This window comes from Torulaspora delbrueckii, chromosome 5 (assembly GCF_000243375.1).
Source record: "Torulaspora delbrueckii CBS 1146 chromosome 5, complete genome".
Lineage (NCBI taxonomy): Eukaryota > Fungi > Ascomycota > Saccharomycetes > Saccharomycetales > Saccharomycetaceae > Torulaspora > Torulaspora delbrueckii.
In genome coordinates this window covers 114325-129447 of record NC_016505.1, presented here as the reverse complement: position 1 = coordinate 129447, position 15123 = coordinate 114325, and the positions used below count along the sequence as shown (strand labels likewise).

At 42.8% G+C, this 15123-nt stretch overlaps 9 protein-coding genes across 9 annotated transcripts; 5 read left to right on the top strand and 4 right to left on the bottom strand.

Moving 5' to 3' along the window:
- Positions 1 to 532: 532 nt before the first annotated feature.
- On the top strand, positions 533 to 1834 carry TRM11 (tRNA (guanine-N2-)-methyltransferase; the record flags this gene model as incomplete). Its single annotated transcript, XM_003681465.1, has 1 exon — positions 533 to 1834. One exon carries the CDS (start codon positions 533 to 535, stop codon positions 1832 to 1834), a length of 1302 nt encoding a protein of 433 aa, XP_003681513.1.
- Positions 1835 to 1871: 37 nt separating this feature from the next.
- Positions 1872 to 3077, bottom strand: YPT11 (Rab family GTPase YPT11; the record flags this gene model as incomplete). Its single annotated transcript, XM_003681464.1, has 1 exon — positions 1872 to 3077. The coding sequence occupies one exon, from the start codon at positions 3075 to 3077 to the stop codon at positions 1872 to 1874; it is 1206 nt and encodes a 401-aa protein (XP_003681512.1).
- Positions 3078 to 3414: 337 nt separating this feature from the next.
- TRM13 (tRNA:m4X modification enzyme) lies at positions 3415 to 4581 on the bottom strand (the record flags this gene model as incomplete). The annotated part of the gene is made up of 1 exon (XM_003681463.1): positions 3415 to 4581. One exon carries the CDS (start codon positions 4579 to 4581, stop codon positions 3415 to 3417), a length of 1167 nt encoding a protein of 388 aa, XP_003681511.1.
- Positions 4582 to 4809: 228 nt separating this feature from the next.
- On the top strand, positions 4810 to 5898 carry MDH2 (malate dehydrogenase MDH2; the record flags this gene model as incomplete). The annotated part of the gene is made up of 1 exon (XM_003681462.1): positions 4810 to 5898. One exon carries the CDS (start codon positions 4810 to 4812, stop codon positions 5896 to 5898), a length of 1089 nt encoding a protein of 362 aa, XP_003681510.1.
- Positions 5899 to 5992: 94 nt separating this feature from the next.
- On the top strand, positions 5993 to 7519 carry GUD1 (guanine deaminase; the record flags this gene model as incomplete). The annotated part of the gene is made up of 1 exon (XM_003681461.1): positions 5993 to 7519. The coding sequence occupies one exon, from the start codon at positions 5993 to 5995 to the stop codon at positions 7517 to 7519; it is 1527 nt and encodes a 508-aa protein (XP_003681509.1).
- A 60-nt stretch (positions 7520 to 7579) lies between these two features.
- SSU72 (RNA polymerase II subunit A C-terminal domain phosphatase) lies at positions 7580 to 8200 on the bottom strand (the record flags this gene model as incomplete). The annotated part of the gene is made up of 1 exon (XM_003681460.1): positions 7580 to 8200. One exon carries the CDS (start codon positions 8198 to 8200, stop codon positions 7580 to 7582), a length of 621 nt encoding a protein of 206 aa, XP_003681508.1.
- Positions 8201 to 8369: 169 nt separating this feature from the next.
- On the bottom strand, positions 8370 to 9752 carry ATG4 (cysteine protease ATG4; the record flags this gene model as incomplete). Its single annotated transcript, XM_003681459.1, has 1 exon — positions 8370 to 9752. One exon carries the CDS (start codon positions 9750 to 9752, stop codon positions 8370 to 8372), a length of 1383 nt encoding a protein of 460 aa, XP_003681507.1.
- A 188-nt stretch (positions 9753 to 9940) lies between these two features.
- On the top strand, positions 9941 to 12061 carry SQS1 (Sqs1p; the record flags this gene model as incomplete). The annotated part of the gene is made up of 1 exon (XM_003681458.1): positions 9941 to 12061. One exon carries the CDS (start codon positions 9941 to 9943, stop codon positions 12059 to 12061), a length of 2121 nt encoding a protein of 706 aa, XP_003681506.1.
- A 192-nt stretch (positions 12062 to 12253) lies between these two features.
- On the top strand, positions 12254 to 15064 carry CNM67 (Cnm67p; the record flags this gene model as incomplete). The annotated part of the gene is made up of 1 exon (XM_003681457.1): positions 12254 to 15064. The coding sequence occupies one exon, from the start codon at positions 12254 to 12256 to the stop codon at positions 15062 to 15064; it is 2811 nt and encodes a 936-aa protein (XP_003681505.1).
- Between the last annotated feature and the right edge of the window lie 59 nt (positions 15065 to 15123).

Genomic DNA, 15123 nt, shown 5'->3' with positions numbered 1-15123 from the left:
TATGCTCTAATGGGGGTCTATCAAAAAGAGTTAAGTAGTCTAAAAATGATGTAACGAATATATGTCTATCCCGAATATAAAACAGATACTGAGACTAATATGGAAACAGGGAAGATGGAGAAATAAACTTATCGAAATCTATTTCTTTGAATGAATATTGGTTCAGTGGAAGTTAAAAACGTCTGAATCTGTATATCCCACTCGTCTGTCTGGCTGTTTGGTAAAATCTGCGCGCGTGTCAAGAACCAGAGAGGGAAGTTGCATCAGAAACCTCATCCTTTATATACCACCCAACTTCCTGTCCGCCAGAGAAAAAGGAAAAAAAGGATTCTCGGTGTCCGAATTTTCCAGGGTCGTGCCGGACAGAAGTTAGTGTCCGGTATAAGCCTGGTACTTTCGGACAAAATGTGAAAAACTGAAGCTATAGGTTTGAAGAAATATGGGCATCTCATCGAGTAAAATGGTGCTTTACGAATAAATAATTGTAAAACCCACAACTAGGGCTTGATTGATTAAAATAACTATCTGAAATATGGCCAAAAAGTACCTAGTTTATATGGCTCAGGTCCATACCAATTTTAGAAAGGCGGAATTAGAGTCATTGGCGGATCTTCACAATATCACATCCATCGATTTTGACAAATACGATGATAATAGTCCATTTCTACTCGTCGAATTAGAGAATGACAAGCAGGCCATAGATTGGATAAAAAGGTCGATTTTGACAAGGGCAATCTATGAGTATTGGGGTGAAGGCCAGGATTTAGAAAGTCTTCATAAAAATATTCAATCCCAACCATCTTTTGGGCATTATAAAACGTTGTATCAAAATGATACTTTCAAGTTTGATTTCGAGACTTATAGAGGGGCTAGTAAAATGAACAGAATAAAACAAATAGAGAGTTTTGCCTACCTCAATTTTCAAGGTAAAATTAGTTTAAAGTCGCCACAGCAAGTTTACACTGTGATCGAGGAATATCAACCTATATCAGACAATCTCTCAAGTACAGTGCCGATAAAGATGTACTTCGGTAGACTAGTTCAACACGGCGATCGAGTTGCAGTGGAAAAATATGATTTGAAGAAGCGACCATACAAGGGCACAACGAGTTTTGAAGCTGAACTCTCGCTGGTGAGTGCTAATATCGCTCAGGTGAAACCCGGTACTATAATGTATGATCCATTCGCCGGAACAGGATCGTTTCTGTGTGCTGGTGGTCATTATGGTGCTATTGTCATAGGGTCCGATATCGATGGTAGGATGATTAGAGGGAAGGGCGCTTCACAAAACATTGCTACAAATTTCAAGTATTATAAAGAAAGCTCAAGGTTCTTGGATGTTTTAACTATGGATTTCACTCATAATTCGCTAAGATCTAACCTGGCCATTGATACAATATTGTGTGACCCACCTTATGGTATAAGAGAAAGTATCAAAGTGCTGGGCGCCAAAGATCCCGAAAGATTTGCAGGCAAGGAAAATGTGGAGATAGATGGCGAAAAGGCATTCTTGCGTCGCGATTACATACCCACAAAGAAACCATATGCATTAGACTCATTACTAGATGATGTCTTGCAATACGCATCAGAAAGACTACCTATTGGTGGTCGCCTTGCATTTTGGATGCCCACCGCTAACGACGAAAATGTGGAAACCATCGTACCGCTACATGCTAATCTTGAGTTGAAGTATAACTGCGTTCAAGAATTTAACAAGTGGTCAAGACGACTACTTGTATACATCAACCGCGGGCCAGACTACCATGGAGAGACAAACTCGGGACTCTCAAGAACGGCCAATTTTAGAGATCGATATTTTAATAACTTTAATTAGATGCTTCAAGTAAAGAGAAAAAAAAAAAAACTAATTGTTACACACAACAAGATGACGAAGTTTTATTATTACCTAAAGGTTTGGAGATATCCACACTCTGGCCCCTTATCGGTGATTGTGATGGTTTTTTGTTTCGCCTACGCACAAAATTGTCACTCTCAGATTCACTATTAGCCTCGGTTGATACAGGGGTAGTGTCCAAAGAGAGTGTTGATTCCCCTGCCTTCTCTATGTTTTCATAACAACCATTTTCGACGAGATCCTTTATGATCAAATTGATTGTCCTTTCCACGACATGAGGCCATTTACAAGTGATTTCGAAATTACCACATATATTAACATTGAATTCCTGTTTAACAGTCTCTATGGCTTGAATAACTTGTTCGTGCGTCACTTCACGGTCCTTGTATAAATCTATCTTATTCCCAACGAGATAAAATCGTACCCTTCCTAGATCCTGAGTATCAAAATTATCCAATGCTTCCTTTAACCAGTGGTCACAACAATTTGCAAAGCTTTCATAATTGCAAATGTCGTAGGATAATATAATCCCGTTGGCACCCTTGTATAGAATCGGTATCATTGCATTCCTGTAACGTTCTTGACCTGCAGTATCCCACATAATACATTTGAAAAACCTGTTATCTATATTTATAATGCTTGTCTTTATATCCACTCCGATTGTCGATCTTGTATCCAAAACGAGTTCTTCATCCTCCTCATCTGTTTGTACCTCCGGTATAATCTCATCAGTACTTTGATGACCATTGATCAAAAGTCCCGAATGCCTCTGTCTCTTGTTGAACAATTCCTCGTAATCGTTTAAACTATACCTCTTCTTCATCTCTATCTTCTTTCTGGTTCGCAGTTGACCCTTTTTCGCTTGTTGTTGTTCCTTCACAGGTGTAGAGGCAGCACTCATTATCCTTACTTGTGATTTAGTTGGAAGTTCGTTGCAATAACCGAGAATCATAGCCGTCTTGCCCACACCTGCGTCTCCTATAAGCAACAATTTCAAATTTGATGCATTCTGTGATAACGAATCCTTTGAAATCTGATCGTATTTGGAAGACATTCGGTAAAAAGATGAAGAATCATGATAACTGGTCAACGGGCTTGATGGATTCGAGCTGGTAGCGGTGAAAGTTCGCTGACTGTCGATAACAGGTGAAGGGAATATGGGTAAAACCGGCGATAAAGGTGGTACTGGGATATGTACTGAGTACCGTTTTTTTCGAGACATGATCGAAGATATCAGCCGTTTCCAGGCCTACCAACCTTGATCTGTGTAAAGCTGGTGAACCAATCGACTGGATTTAACGTTGAATACAAAAAAAGGACAGTTACCCGGAATACAGAAAGGACCCGTAATGGGTGCCTCCATGAGGCATTCCGCGGCTAATAATATTCAATCAGCCGTTCTAAGTTCACAAGCTACATGATCTATATAACCTCAAATGCAACGTTTATCAACTGTTACTTGTCGTGTTTCAAACTTTTTTTATGTTTTGTCCAAGCGTGGGTATATTACCTAAAGCTTGAAAAACAAAATACTCTACAGTGTATTTTATACAAATACTTCATTCGCTAGCTATCAGCGCAGTATTCTCCAAACTGATTTCCTTCTCAACGTACTTCACCAACTCTGCCTTCAACCCCAGCTTCTCTCTCACCCACCTAACCCTGCCCTCATCCACAATCCTCCTAGCCATCAAACCCAACTCTTCCCTCCTCTTCACAACAGCTTCCTCCTCGTTAGCCTCCGGGCGCGAACCACACGTAGCCCAAGAACACATCTTCCTCAACGCTTGAAAGAACACTTCATAGCTCACTTCTTCCGGGGCATAAGCCCGGAGAAGCCGCTCTACAAACTCCGGGTTGACATACTGTGAGCTGTCACAAACATGGCGACAGCACATCGCTACACAAACACCCCGGAGTTTCATCCCAGCACTGTTTTCAAGAGCCCGGAGTGCCAAGTCGGTAGCTACACCGCACAGATGCTTCGACACCGCAACATACTGTCGCTCGGAATCAGCAAGAGGATCCAGCCAGATATCCCTGATGTCAACCCGACAGCGCTTCGTGAATCTGTGATCGCCCGAGTCTTCTCTAAGATCCGTCCAGTCGTCTCTAAACTTACTATCGAACTTCATTCTGTTCGAAGCACGATCAATCAAGACGTACCGCGGTTTATCCCCCTTCGAATCTGCTACTGTTTGGTTGATATACCGGGACAATTCTGCCCTTCCGCATCCAAACTCTACAAACGAACTGTCCAGTAAAAGACCTCTCTCTTGCAAATGCTGAATCAGCGAAGATTGCTGTATAGCATGTTTCTTCGAGGAAACTACGTCTTGACACCGAGTACGTTCCATAAACTCATTTTCTCGTTGATCCGGCGCCAATCGTTCAAACTCCGCCCTGTAGATCTTTTCCACAACGGCTACACACTCATCGAGTGAATCGCCGAGACTAGTCTCGCGGACTTTGGTCCGCGAACTAGAGTTTAACCCCGGCTTATACCACTCTTCTTGATCATTCTGATGATTCTGTTTCAGCTTGTTACACTTCTTGACATGGCGTTTCAAGTTTGCCTTCGCGACCGTGTGGCTACGGTCCAGCGGACAAGGTACTCTATCGCTCGCATCACTACTATGCTCGAGGCAGAAACCAGCCCCTTCCCTCGCGGACATGCCGCAGTAACGACGCTTCTGCTCCAGATAGAACCCACACTTTGACATCATTCACTTGCAAAAACTGGAGGAATGACCAACAACAAAGCGACCGCCGGGTTTTATCCGAGGAAAGGGCACTGTTCACGTGACAGCGGTAGCGCTTAACGCAGTGCACTGCGCGAAGCGCATCGCAGCGGTATCGCTGCACTCCGAAACCATATATAAGGAGCACAAGAATCGTCGTTCCAAACCTCCGATTAACTTCGTATGTTGTTTCAGAAGAACATCGAAAATAAGATGCCACACATAGTTGAAACAATACCTCAAGCAATCAAGATAGCTGTTCTGGGCGCAGCAGGCGGTATTGGACAGTCATTGTCCTTACTGCTGAAGACCCAGTTACGGTCGACCAGTCACGTGCACCTCGCTCTGTACGACGTCAACGCGGACGGCGTTAATGGTGTGGCCGTTGACCTGTCACATGTCGACACTCCGGTGACGGTTTCCGCACACTCTCCTCAGACGAACGGCATGATGGAGTGCCTTGCTGGTGCGGATTTGGTGCTTATCCCCGCAGGCGTTCCCCGCAAGCCTGGTATGACTAGGGACGATCTGTTTGCGATCAACGCTAAGATCGTGACGTCATTGGCAGACAGCGTGGCACAGCACTGTGATCTCGGCCGCACTTTTGTGCTGGTGATCTCGAACCCTGTGAACTCTCTGGTGCCAGCGTTCGTGGAGAGGCTAGCTCAGCGCGTGCCAGAGGGCATTGACGCGTCGCGTCGCGTCCTTGGTGTCACCAACTTGGACGTGATTCGTGCCTCGGCGTTTTTGCATGAGTTGGCAATAGCCGCCCATTACAAGCCCCGGGACAACGAGATGCCCCGGGTTCCTGTCGTGGGTGGACACTCCGGAGAGACCATCGTTCCTTTGTTTTCGCTGGCAGACCAGGCTTTCCCACTGACCAAGGATCAGTTGCAACAGCTGGTGCACCGTGTACAGTACGGTGGTGATGAAGTGGTGCAGGCAAAGAACGGGGCGGGTTCCGCCACGCTCTCGATGGCTCACGCCGCGTTCAAATGCGCACAGGGCTTTGTGGCACTATTGGGTGGTGAGCAGGAAGAGTACCAAGGTACATACTACGTTTCACTGTTGGATCGCGTGGGACAGCCTATTGGAGCCGGTGCAGGTAAGCTACTGGCGCTTGTGGATGGCTGTTCGTATTTCGCAGTGCCTGTGTCTGTGACAGTGGGCGGAGGAATAAGAGATGTGGATTATAAAGTGGTACAGGCGATGTCCGAGTACGAGCGGACTTCGATGCTGCCGCTGTGTTTTGCAAAATTGAAGAATGGCATCCAGGCGGGCCGGGATGCAAGCATTGTTTAGCTATATTTATATATAGGTTCAAGATAACGAGCTATTTATTATCTTTGCTGACTACTGTTTGGTTTAGTTCGGTGTAGTTCGGTGTAGTTCGGTTATGTCGGATATCAGCGTAATCTTAACTTCTTATCTCTCTGTTATCTCTTCGCGCGTACTTAAACAGAACAATGACTACCCAACTCAAGAAATTAGATTCAATGCCCCGATGATTTCAATTGATCAGGTTCACCGGTTTACGGTATTCTATGGGACTTTTATCGATTGTCCCGAGTTGGGTCAACTAAGAATTCGTTATAATACTTGTGTAGGTGTTCCGCTACGTGGGGAACAAAAGGGGAGTATTCAATTTGTAAAGGAAAGTTCAGATCCAGTCGCTGATGCTATCAATTATGATAGTACATTACTGAATAATGAAGTGAATCTTGTGTCTAGTGGTTCGGGGTTCTTTTTTCCGGGATTTGTTGATACCCATATTCATGCATCCCAGTATCCAAATGCTGGTATTTTTGGTAATTCAACGTTATTGAAATGGCTAGAGACTTATACGTTTCCATTGGAAGCTTCCTTGCACGATCTGGAAACTGCTAATGTGGTTTATGAGACCGTGGTTCGCCGTACCTTGTCGAATGGGACCACAACAGCAGCTTATTATGCAACAATCGATCCCAAATCGACTAAATTGATGGCAAGGATTTGTTCTTCTCGTAACCAAAGAGCTTTGATTGGTAAGGTTTGTATGGACCAAAATTCGCCTGGTTTCTATGTCGAATCTACTGATAGTTGTTTAAGGGGTTGTCAAGAAGTGGTCGATTATTTGCAAAACGAGTTGAATGATTCGAAAGTGGCACCAATACTGACTCCAAGATTCGCCCCCAGTTGTTCAAGAGATCTGATGACCCAATTGGCGGCAATGGCCGCGAAAGATGACTTGCACATTCAAACCCATCTTAGCGAATCAATAAGTGAAGTGGAGTGGGTTAAATCTTTGTTTCCTGAATGTGAGACTTACACACAAGTCTATGATCGATTCAAACTAATAACTGAGAAGACAGTGCTGGCTCACTGTATTCATCTAACTGACGCGGAGGCAAAGTTGATCAAATCAAGGAAAGCGGGAATTTCCCACTGTCCAATATCAAACTCTTCCCTCACTTCAGGTGAATGTAGAGTACGCTGGCTACTGGATCAAGGCTTGAAAGTGGGTCTTGGTACAGATGTTTCTGGTGGGTTTACTTGTAGCGTGCTGGCAACAGCTAGACATGCTCACTTGGTCTCTAGACATTTGGCAATGAAGGAGCAGGACCCTGAGTTGCGTGAACACCTCAAACTATCAGTTCCGGAACTATTGTACCTCTCAACCATGGGTGGAGCCGACGCTCTAAATATGGGGGATCAGATAGGTTCATTCGACGTCGGTAAACAATTTGACGCACAGCTGATTGGCCTCGAGAGTTCAGGCTCAAATGTCGATGTTTTTACATGGCAACGTCCAGGCGCCAAGGCTTCTAAGACCTCACCACCTTTATTGACCAATGAAGACTTGATAGCAAAGTGGTTTTTCAACGGTGATGATCGTAATGTTACGGGCGTCTGGGTCGATGGTATGCTATCACATTCTACTTGATACACTAGATAGAGAATTGATAATCACAGATTTTTGCTTTTCGTACAGTATTTCAAAATTTCAATAGTATGCTGGAGAATATAGGACTGGTAAGTTCGAATGGTTTTTCTGCCATGTGGTCAGTACGTCAAGTATACAGTCTTCAAAAGGCACTCCACTCTTATTGCATTGGCTCACCTGGTCATTTAACATATCGGCCAACTGCAGTATAGCTTTACCACCAATCTTGGCATTTTCGTTATCATCTCGGATATCGACGTTTATAACATGAACTATCTTATTCAGCATCCCACCTCTATTCATTAAATCTTCACAAACAGAATCAAAACATCTCTCCTCACAAGTAAAGACAAAGTCAAATGTTCCAGTATTCTCATGCCATTTCTCAGGTGCCCTCTTAAGTTTCCGGTTTCGATCAAGCATCTGCAGCAACCCGTTGGATTTGTATCGATCTGCTGACTGAGACAGTAAATCGTTGTATATATCATTATAAGGTGTACCAAAGGCGTACACATTGGGCTTATCTATAGAGAGACCCGGTAGCCTCACAGCAGATCCTGTACCATAGGAACTAACGTTGTATCCCGCCTCTTGCAAAACTTTATGTGATTCCATCGAACGGTTGTTATTGGACGCACATACCGTGCAGAACCTCAAGTCAGGATTACGGCCTTGCGACATGCTTGAATCTTCTTCTATCGCTGGCAGTGAGTTAGGAAGTGCTAGTTACTTTAGTAGTAAGCTACTTGATACTTGAGAAAAAAATTTACAGGGTAAATTTCAAATATACGAGGCTCTAAGTTTTATGTGTATAAATGAGCTCTGAACCTGTCAAATTTATCGTCAATGTTCACAAGCTTTCATTGGGGTTAGCTACACCGACAGTTTCTTGCTCAACAAGAATTTTCTCGACTTCGAAATCGCATGAATTGTAGGAAAAACTTCTATCTCCCATTACCATAATCTGCTGCTTCTTGCAGTGCACATCCTGGTAATCTTCATCTCGTTCGCCCGTATAGGCCCCAGTGTGTTGCACTACGGCTTTAATATCAACGTAATCTCCATCCATCGGACTGCACCTGTCATTTGGTGGTGGAGAATCTACACTCTCGATATCTTCATCACACTCAATATCTAGTTCACAGAGACTTTTCTGTGAGACGTTGAATATCTTGGAGTCTTTGACCTCTTCCTTCCATTGCAACCATGCTTCTTCGCCCGAGATTAGTATTCCAATTAGCATCGATGGATCTAGATCAGATAAGAGCAATTTACCAAAATTGAGTGCATGGCACGTATCGTAAAAATTTGCAGATGTTTGAAGTGATGGTTGAGGTGTATGTGGATCGAAATAAATCAGTTCATTACCTTGAAATCCCATAAAATACAATGACGACGAGGGCCTGCCCCCGGCTATCCCAACGGAGAACTTCGATCCCAGAGTTTTCTTAACATCATCCCAGTAGTATTCATTAACTGCATTAACACCCAATTTGACGCCAAGCAAGAGTAGGATCCGACTTTGCGGCTTTTGCGCAAAGATCTCTCTTACCTCATCCTCGAATACATCACCAGACGACACAGAAATTAGGCATTTGTCTATGCCGCAATCAGGAAACTGTTCTACCAGACACTGTATACTTCTCGAAGTTGCAGCGGGTCCAAACCATTCCCCCGGTTTCTTGTTCGACAACTTAAGGCCTTGTGAGACGAAATTATGAATCGAAAAATGCGCCTGAGGCGTATCTGCGAACCAATCTATTATTTTGTACTCTTCTTGATCCTTTCCTTGATTTACTCTAAAATCTCTACCGAGATTGGCTATTTGTAATGCGTTCCCCAGAAGACTTTGACCCGTTCGTATCATACACCCCCAACCAATATCGGTGTTGAAGCAATCAGGATTGTAGATCGCATTCTCAATAGTCGTTAAAGGGTTCTCTCTAATCAGGAAATGGAAACTGAGAGGTGAAGGTCCATCTGATACCCTGGGAATAGGAACAAATTTGGTTCTATATGTGAAATGCAGCCTGGAGTGAACATCCGATAGAAACTGAGGGTTCTGGCTTTCAGGGCGGGAGAAAAACCCATTCAGAAATCCTGAACTAACTTCTTTATCTTGGTGACCTGTGATTGCCGGATAGCTTTCCCCTAATACCACATAATCTTTACTGCTACCTGTTTGATCTCCAGGATCAACCAGCTGCTGAGATATCTTCTGTACGAACTCCATCGTGAATAGCCTCTCTGGGAAGCTCTGCCCTCTTGTAGTCGTTATAGTTCTATCTTATGAGCTGTGGAATTTGGCTTTCTTTTTACTATCAGATTTGAGAAGAAATCGCTTACAAAACAATTATAACCACGAATTGACAGAGAGTTAGGTAATAATAGTTCCTTGAGACGCTGCATAAAAGTTTAAGAATGGCTAAGAGACACAGTCATTATCGTAGGAGAGGTAAGCCGCATGGCGGTCGAGGTGGTGGTAGAGGTAACAAGAGGGACTCGAGTAGAGGCCAGAATAATTGGCATAATTCCGGGCTGCCGATGGGTGATGGCGATCTGAATGAACCTTTTAGCTCCGATCTGTATGCTGCTGGTGGTAGGCGGTCGTTCGTTTCGCCAGATGCAGTGGCAGACTATTATTTCGGCCGCTCAGCTGGTAACAAGTCTATGAAGATGGGTGGTATGAGACCTGGTCAGCAGAGTCGTTCATCAAATGATCTAAGCGGTGGCAAAAGTAGTTTCCGGAAAAGACCAGTGGAATTTATTAAGGCAAAAGAGGTTTATGATCCATCTCATGACTTGATTGAACAATTGAGAAAGAACAATACACATTCATTGAAAGATCAAACTGTCGAAACGACGGAAACACACAAACAGGAAGACGTTGATAAGATACCCGAAGTCGAAAAGAGTGGAGACGAAGTTGCGCAATTGCAAGACAAAGATATTTTTTATGTGGATGTTACTGGATCTCGAAATGCTAAGCAGTCAGCCATCAAGACCGTTAAGCTCGACGAAAGTTACGCAATACCAATAACAGAAGAGAGGGCTACCGAGTTCAATCCAACTATTACGATCGGCAAAACCGAGCTGGAAACGGAGGAACACCCAGCTGGATCATCGATTACAGTCAGATCAGATCAAAATTACCATCCTTTGCAGCAATACATTTCAAATGTACTTGGTAAAATAAAACCTTCGTCGGATGATGAAGGTGATGATGACGGAGATGAGGATGAAGATCTTTCGATGGAATCTATGGACGAATCAAGCTCTGATGAGTACGAAGTACCAAAGTCAGTGTCTCCTCGTCTATCAAACAATTTAGAAACACTGAAAATATCGGAATCTGACGCATATCCGAAGCCAGAACTGAAGAACGAAATTGAAGAAGAGGAACCAGAGTTTGGGTTCCTTGACGACGATTATCTCGTGGATCTCTCAAGTATTCATGTCACAAACATGAGGATGGGGGTTTCCGACAACTCCTACTTCGTCAGCTGCTTCAGGATGTTTGCTGACCATGAATCCAGATGGATTAGCCAGGAACTGTTGAGCGATTTCATTCTTGAAGATCTGGGATTTCCTGAGCACCGTCTTGGTGCTTATTTGAAATTTATCAAAGCCGCGGTTGTACCACCCGAAGAACCTCCCCAACCGAATTATTCAGACGTACCGATTTCTGATGAAAGCGAGGATGATAGTGATCCTTTTTCTACAAGGGATGACAGCATTGACGCCGATATGAGGGAGGGTTTGGACGATCTGATTCAATTTACAACAAAATACAGCGCAACTCGTAATCAAGAGTTTCAAACGTCAGCTTTGGAGACTATCGGAAAAGGCAGGAAGAAAAAGTTATTGATCGATGATTCTTTGGCTCTGGATCTTGAAGGTGTAGCCACACTTCAGGAAAAATTTAGCAAAAGGATTAACACTAAGGCTAATAAAAGGCGAGCAAAGGAGGATTTCATTGACATGGAGAACGAAGCCTCTAGTGATCTACTCAAAAAATATCCCTTCGGATTACACATCCATAACATTAAAGACGAGTTTGAAATTTTCCTTACAAGCAACCGCGATCGACTGTCCTTTCCACCATTAGATCCTCACGGAAGTAAAACAGTCATGAAGTTTACTCTACACTACAACATGAAGCCCTCTAAGTTTGGAAAAGGTAATCATGTTCAAGTAATAGCCCAAAAGACGAAGAAAACGTTTAGAAGTTTCCCGAATTATAACCTGATCGATCAATTACTGAGACAGCGCCCTGTTTTTATGCGTATCGATGTGAGTCGCCCAAGAGAGCCGGATGCTGGCTCTCGCAAGTCCAAGGTTATATTTCACACAACTGAAGGTCAAGTCATTGGTAAAGATGCTCCTGAAATCGGATGTGATAATGTCGGTAGAAGAATATTAGAGAAGTTGGGCTGGTCCAACGGTGAAGGACTCGGTGCCCACGGCAACAAGGGTATTAGTGAGCCACTGATGGCTACTGTTAAGAAGAGCAAATCAGGTCTGAGACATAGTCATAAGTGAGCTATAGACTTCGTTTTTCTTGTCTTACTGTGATATATTTTTCTATAAATGCACGAAGGAACGCGACTTTCATAATCGCGTTGCACAGTTAATTAAAACTTAAAAACAAACAAACAAAGTGAAGGTTGACCACAAAGACTAACTTGAGTTTCTCCAATATTGATCCTGATCTTGTGGTAGAATCTTTTGGTCATGAGTGACTACCTTGCCACCCATTTTAGTCAAGCTGTGAAGCTAGGAGAGGAGGAACAAGAAGAGCGGTTCGACTATACTGATAGCAGCCTCCAAGAACAAGGTGATTCGATGCTATCGGTAGCTGGAAGTCCGCGACGAACTGTGAAGCCATGGAGCTTTATGGATACTTTTAATCCTAAGAAACAAGCCCTCGCCATAGCTAGAGAGATTGATGTTAAAAGAGGAATAAGGCTGGAGCTGCCGTTGAAACAGGAAAAACCTGCCTCTGAACCAGTCACAGACGAAAACACGTCACAGTCGACCATTCGAAGAGTACCTTCGGGTGCCAAACCACAACCAAATGGACAGAACCTGCGAGCCACTACGCCAGTGGAGAATGATGCCGCAACTTCCGGCAACACTAACGAACAATCTATTGGCGATGTTGCTGGACAGTCGACACCGCTGACCTTGGCAAGAATAGTCCATCAAGAAGAAAGTCAAGGAGAGAAGGTCAAACAACCCGAAGAAGATAAGGAGTTAAAAGCGATGAGTAAAATCTTAATGGACAAAGATAAACAACTTGAGATATTAAGTCAGGAAATCATAACGAAGGAACATAACATAATCGCAATCACTAGTCAGTTCAATGAAGTGAAGGGTTTGTTAGAACTTTCTAAGAAGGATAGGCTCCTGGATGGCGAGGCCAATGCTGGAATGATAAAGGATCTTAGAGAAGAGATTAACAGGAAAAGTCATTCTATTAAGGAAATGCTAACAAAATCAGAAGAAATTGAAGAGAAATCTGAACAGCAAAGGGAGAAGTTACGTGCAACAATTGAGGATTTAAAAGAACAATTAGCCCGTGAAAGAGAAAATGGCTTTACTGAACTACGAGCAGCAGATACTGATTGGCAGAATAAGATTGAGGAAAAAGAAGTAAAACTGCGAGCCAGCTACGACGCTGATAAATCGCAATATGAGCATAAAATCTCCATGTTACAAGAAGAGTTTAACAATAAGCTGCGTGAAATCAATGCGTTAGAGAAAACGATAAAGGATTTAAGTAAAGAACTGGATGACCAATTCCAGGCTTTAGAGAAGGCCAAAAGAACTAATGATGAGCTCGAAAGTCAATGTAATGTTACCAAAAAATTACAAGATATGGAGGAACAAAACCAACAGTTAAAGCGCGATCTTCAGAGCTCGAAATCATCTCGAAACGAACTGCAGACAGAAAATACGGGGATTATGACGAAGTTGCAGGTCGCCAATGATCATATTAGGGAGTTAGAGAAAAGCTTAGAGTTAGCCAAATCATCTCAAACCACACTCCGAAATGATTATGAACTAACAATGAAACAAGTGGAAGAAGCAAGTAAACTTAATGAACAGCGGAAAAGCGAATTAGGAGCTCTAAAAGAATCTAACGAGAGGACTCGAGTTGAAAATAACGACTTGAAAGAAAAACTGAATGAGGCATCAAAAACCAATGACGAACTGAAGAAAGACGTGCTGAAAGTACAAATGGAAAAGGAGAAAGCAGCACATAATAGCGAAAAACTACAGACTGCAATTCAACAGGAGCAACTTGACCACGAAAAGACAACCAAAAACTTACGCAAGTCGGAAGAGTATTCAAGCAATCTTACCAAATTTGTGGAAAATATGACGCTGTTCAATGTGCATATTGGGACAGTGATGCTTCACTCATTTGGAAAGAACCATCAAGTGACCTGTATTGATCCATTTTTTACCATACAGAACAAGGATATAATAGGCTTTCACACGAAAAGTCATGACCAGAAGCATCAGGAGTTAGACAGACGAATAGACTCTTTAACTTTAAAAAACCAAAAATTGGTCTCACAAATTGACAATCAATGGAAGGTTAAGGTGGAAGCGTTGACTCAAGAGAGTATAACTCAAAAAAAAGTATTGGATCAACTAGAAATCAAGGTCAAAGAAGCAGAGAAGAAGTCCAAAGAACTTGAATCAAGGCAATTACAGTCTCAAGAAGAAAAAGCTACAATGCTAAAGGAGAAAAATGATTTGATCAGAGAACAGGCAGCGCTCAATAACACAATAAATGTGCTCAAGGGCAGCCACTTCAATAAGGAACAAGACAAGATTTTGAGTTTAGTTGAAAAGATGGATAAAGTTACGACGACCATAACACAGATACGCGAGCAAATTAGGCAGGAGGCAGAGGAGAATGCCAAGCTTAAGTCGTCAATAGAAAGTAAAGAGAAGGAATTGAATGATATAAGAAAGGAATGCAACGACCAGATTCTCAAGTTAGAGGAATATGATAATATCAAAGTACTGTTAGAGAGCAAGGAAACTGAACTTGCCCAACTACAACCACTTTACGCTCAGCAAAAGGCTGAACTTGATCAATTGACAATTGATCTCAAGAGGCTCGAGGGTGATCAATCTAGAAGAATCACATATGAAGTTGCACGCCAGTCAAGACCTGACATCGACAGGGCGCTTTACGATAAGTTGATGATCAGTAAGGTAGACTCCATAGACCGAGTTGAGCTCCAAAATATCGTCAAGAACCTAATTCTTTTACTGGAGATCCCCTTCAATAAGTTAACCAAGAAAGGCCCTCTGGTCGCCATCTACTTAAAGTATGAGAGACCAATATTTTCATATTTTGCTAATCGCTTGCATTTTGAGCTTTTCAACGAAGCTATAGACATGATGCGTTTCACGAACGAGGCATACGATCAATACACAGATACTCATAACATGAATACGATCAAACATCCTTTGGAATCGTGTTTAGAAAACCTGTATCAAAAACTTGTTTCGCGATTCTGACCTATTCTAAGTAGATTTCAGTTGTATAAGTGGGCTTTGATAATAGACACTTAATTTTT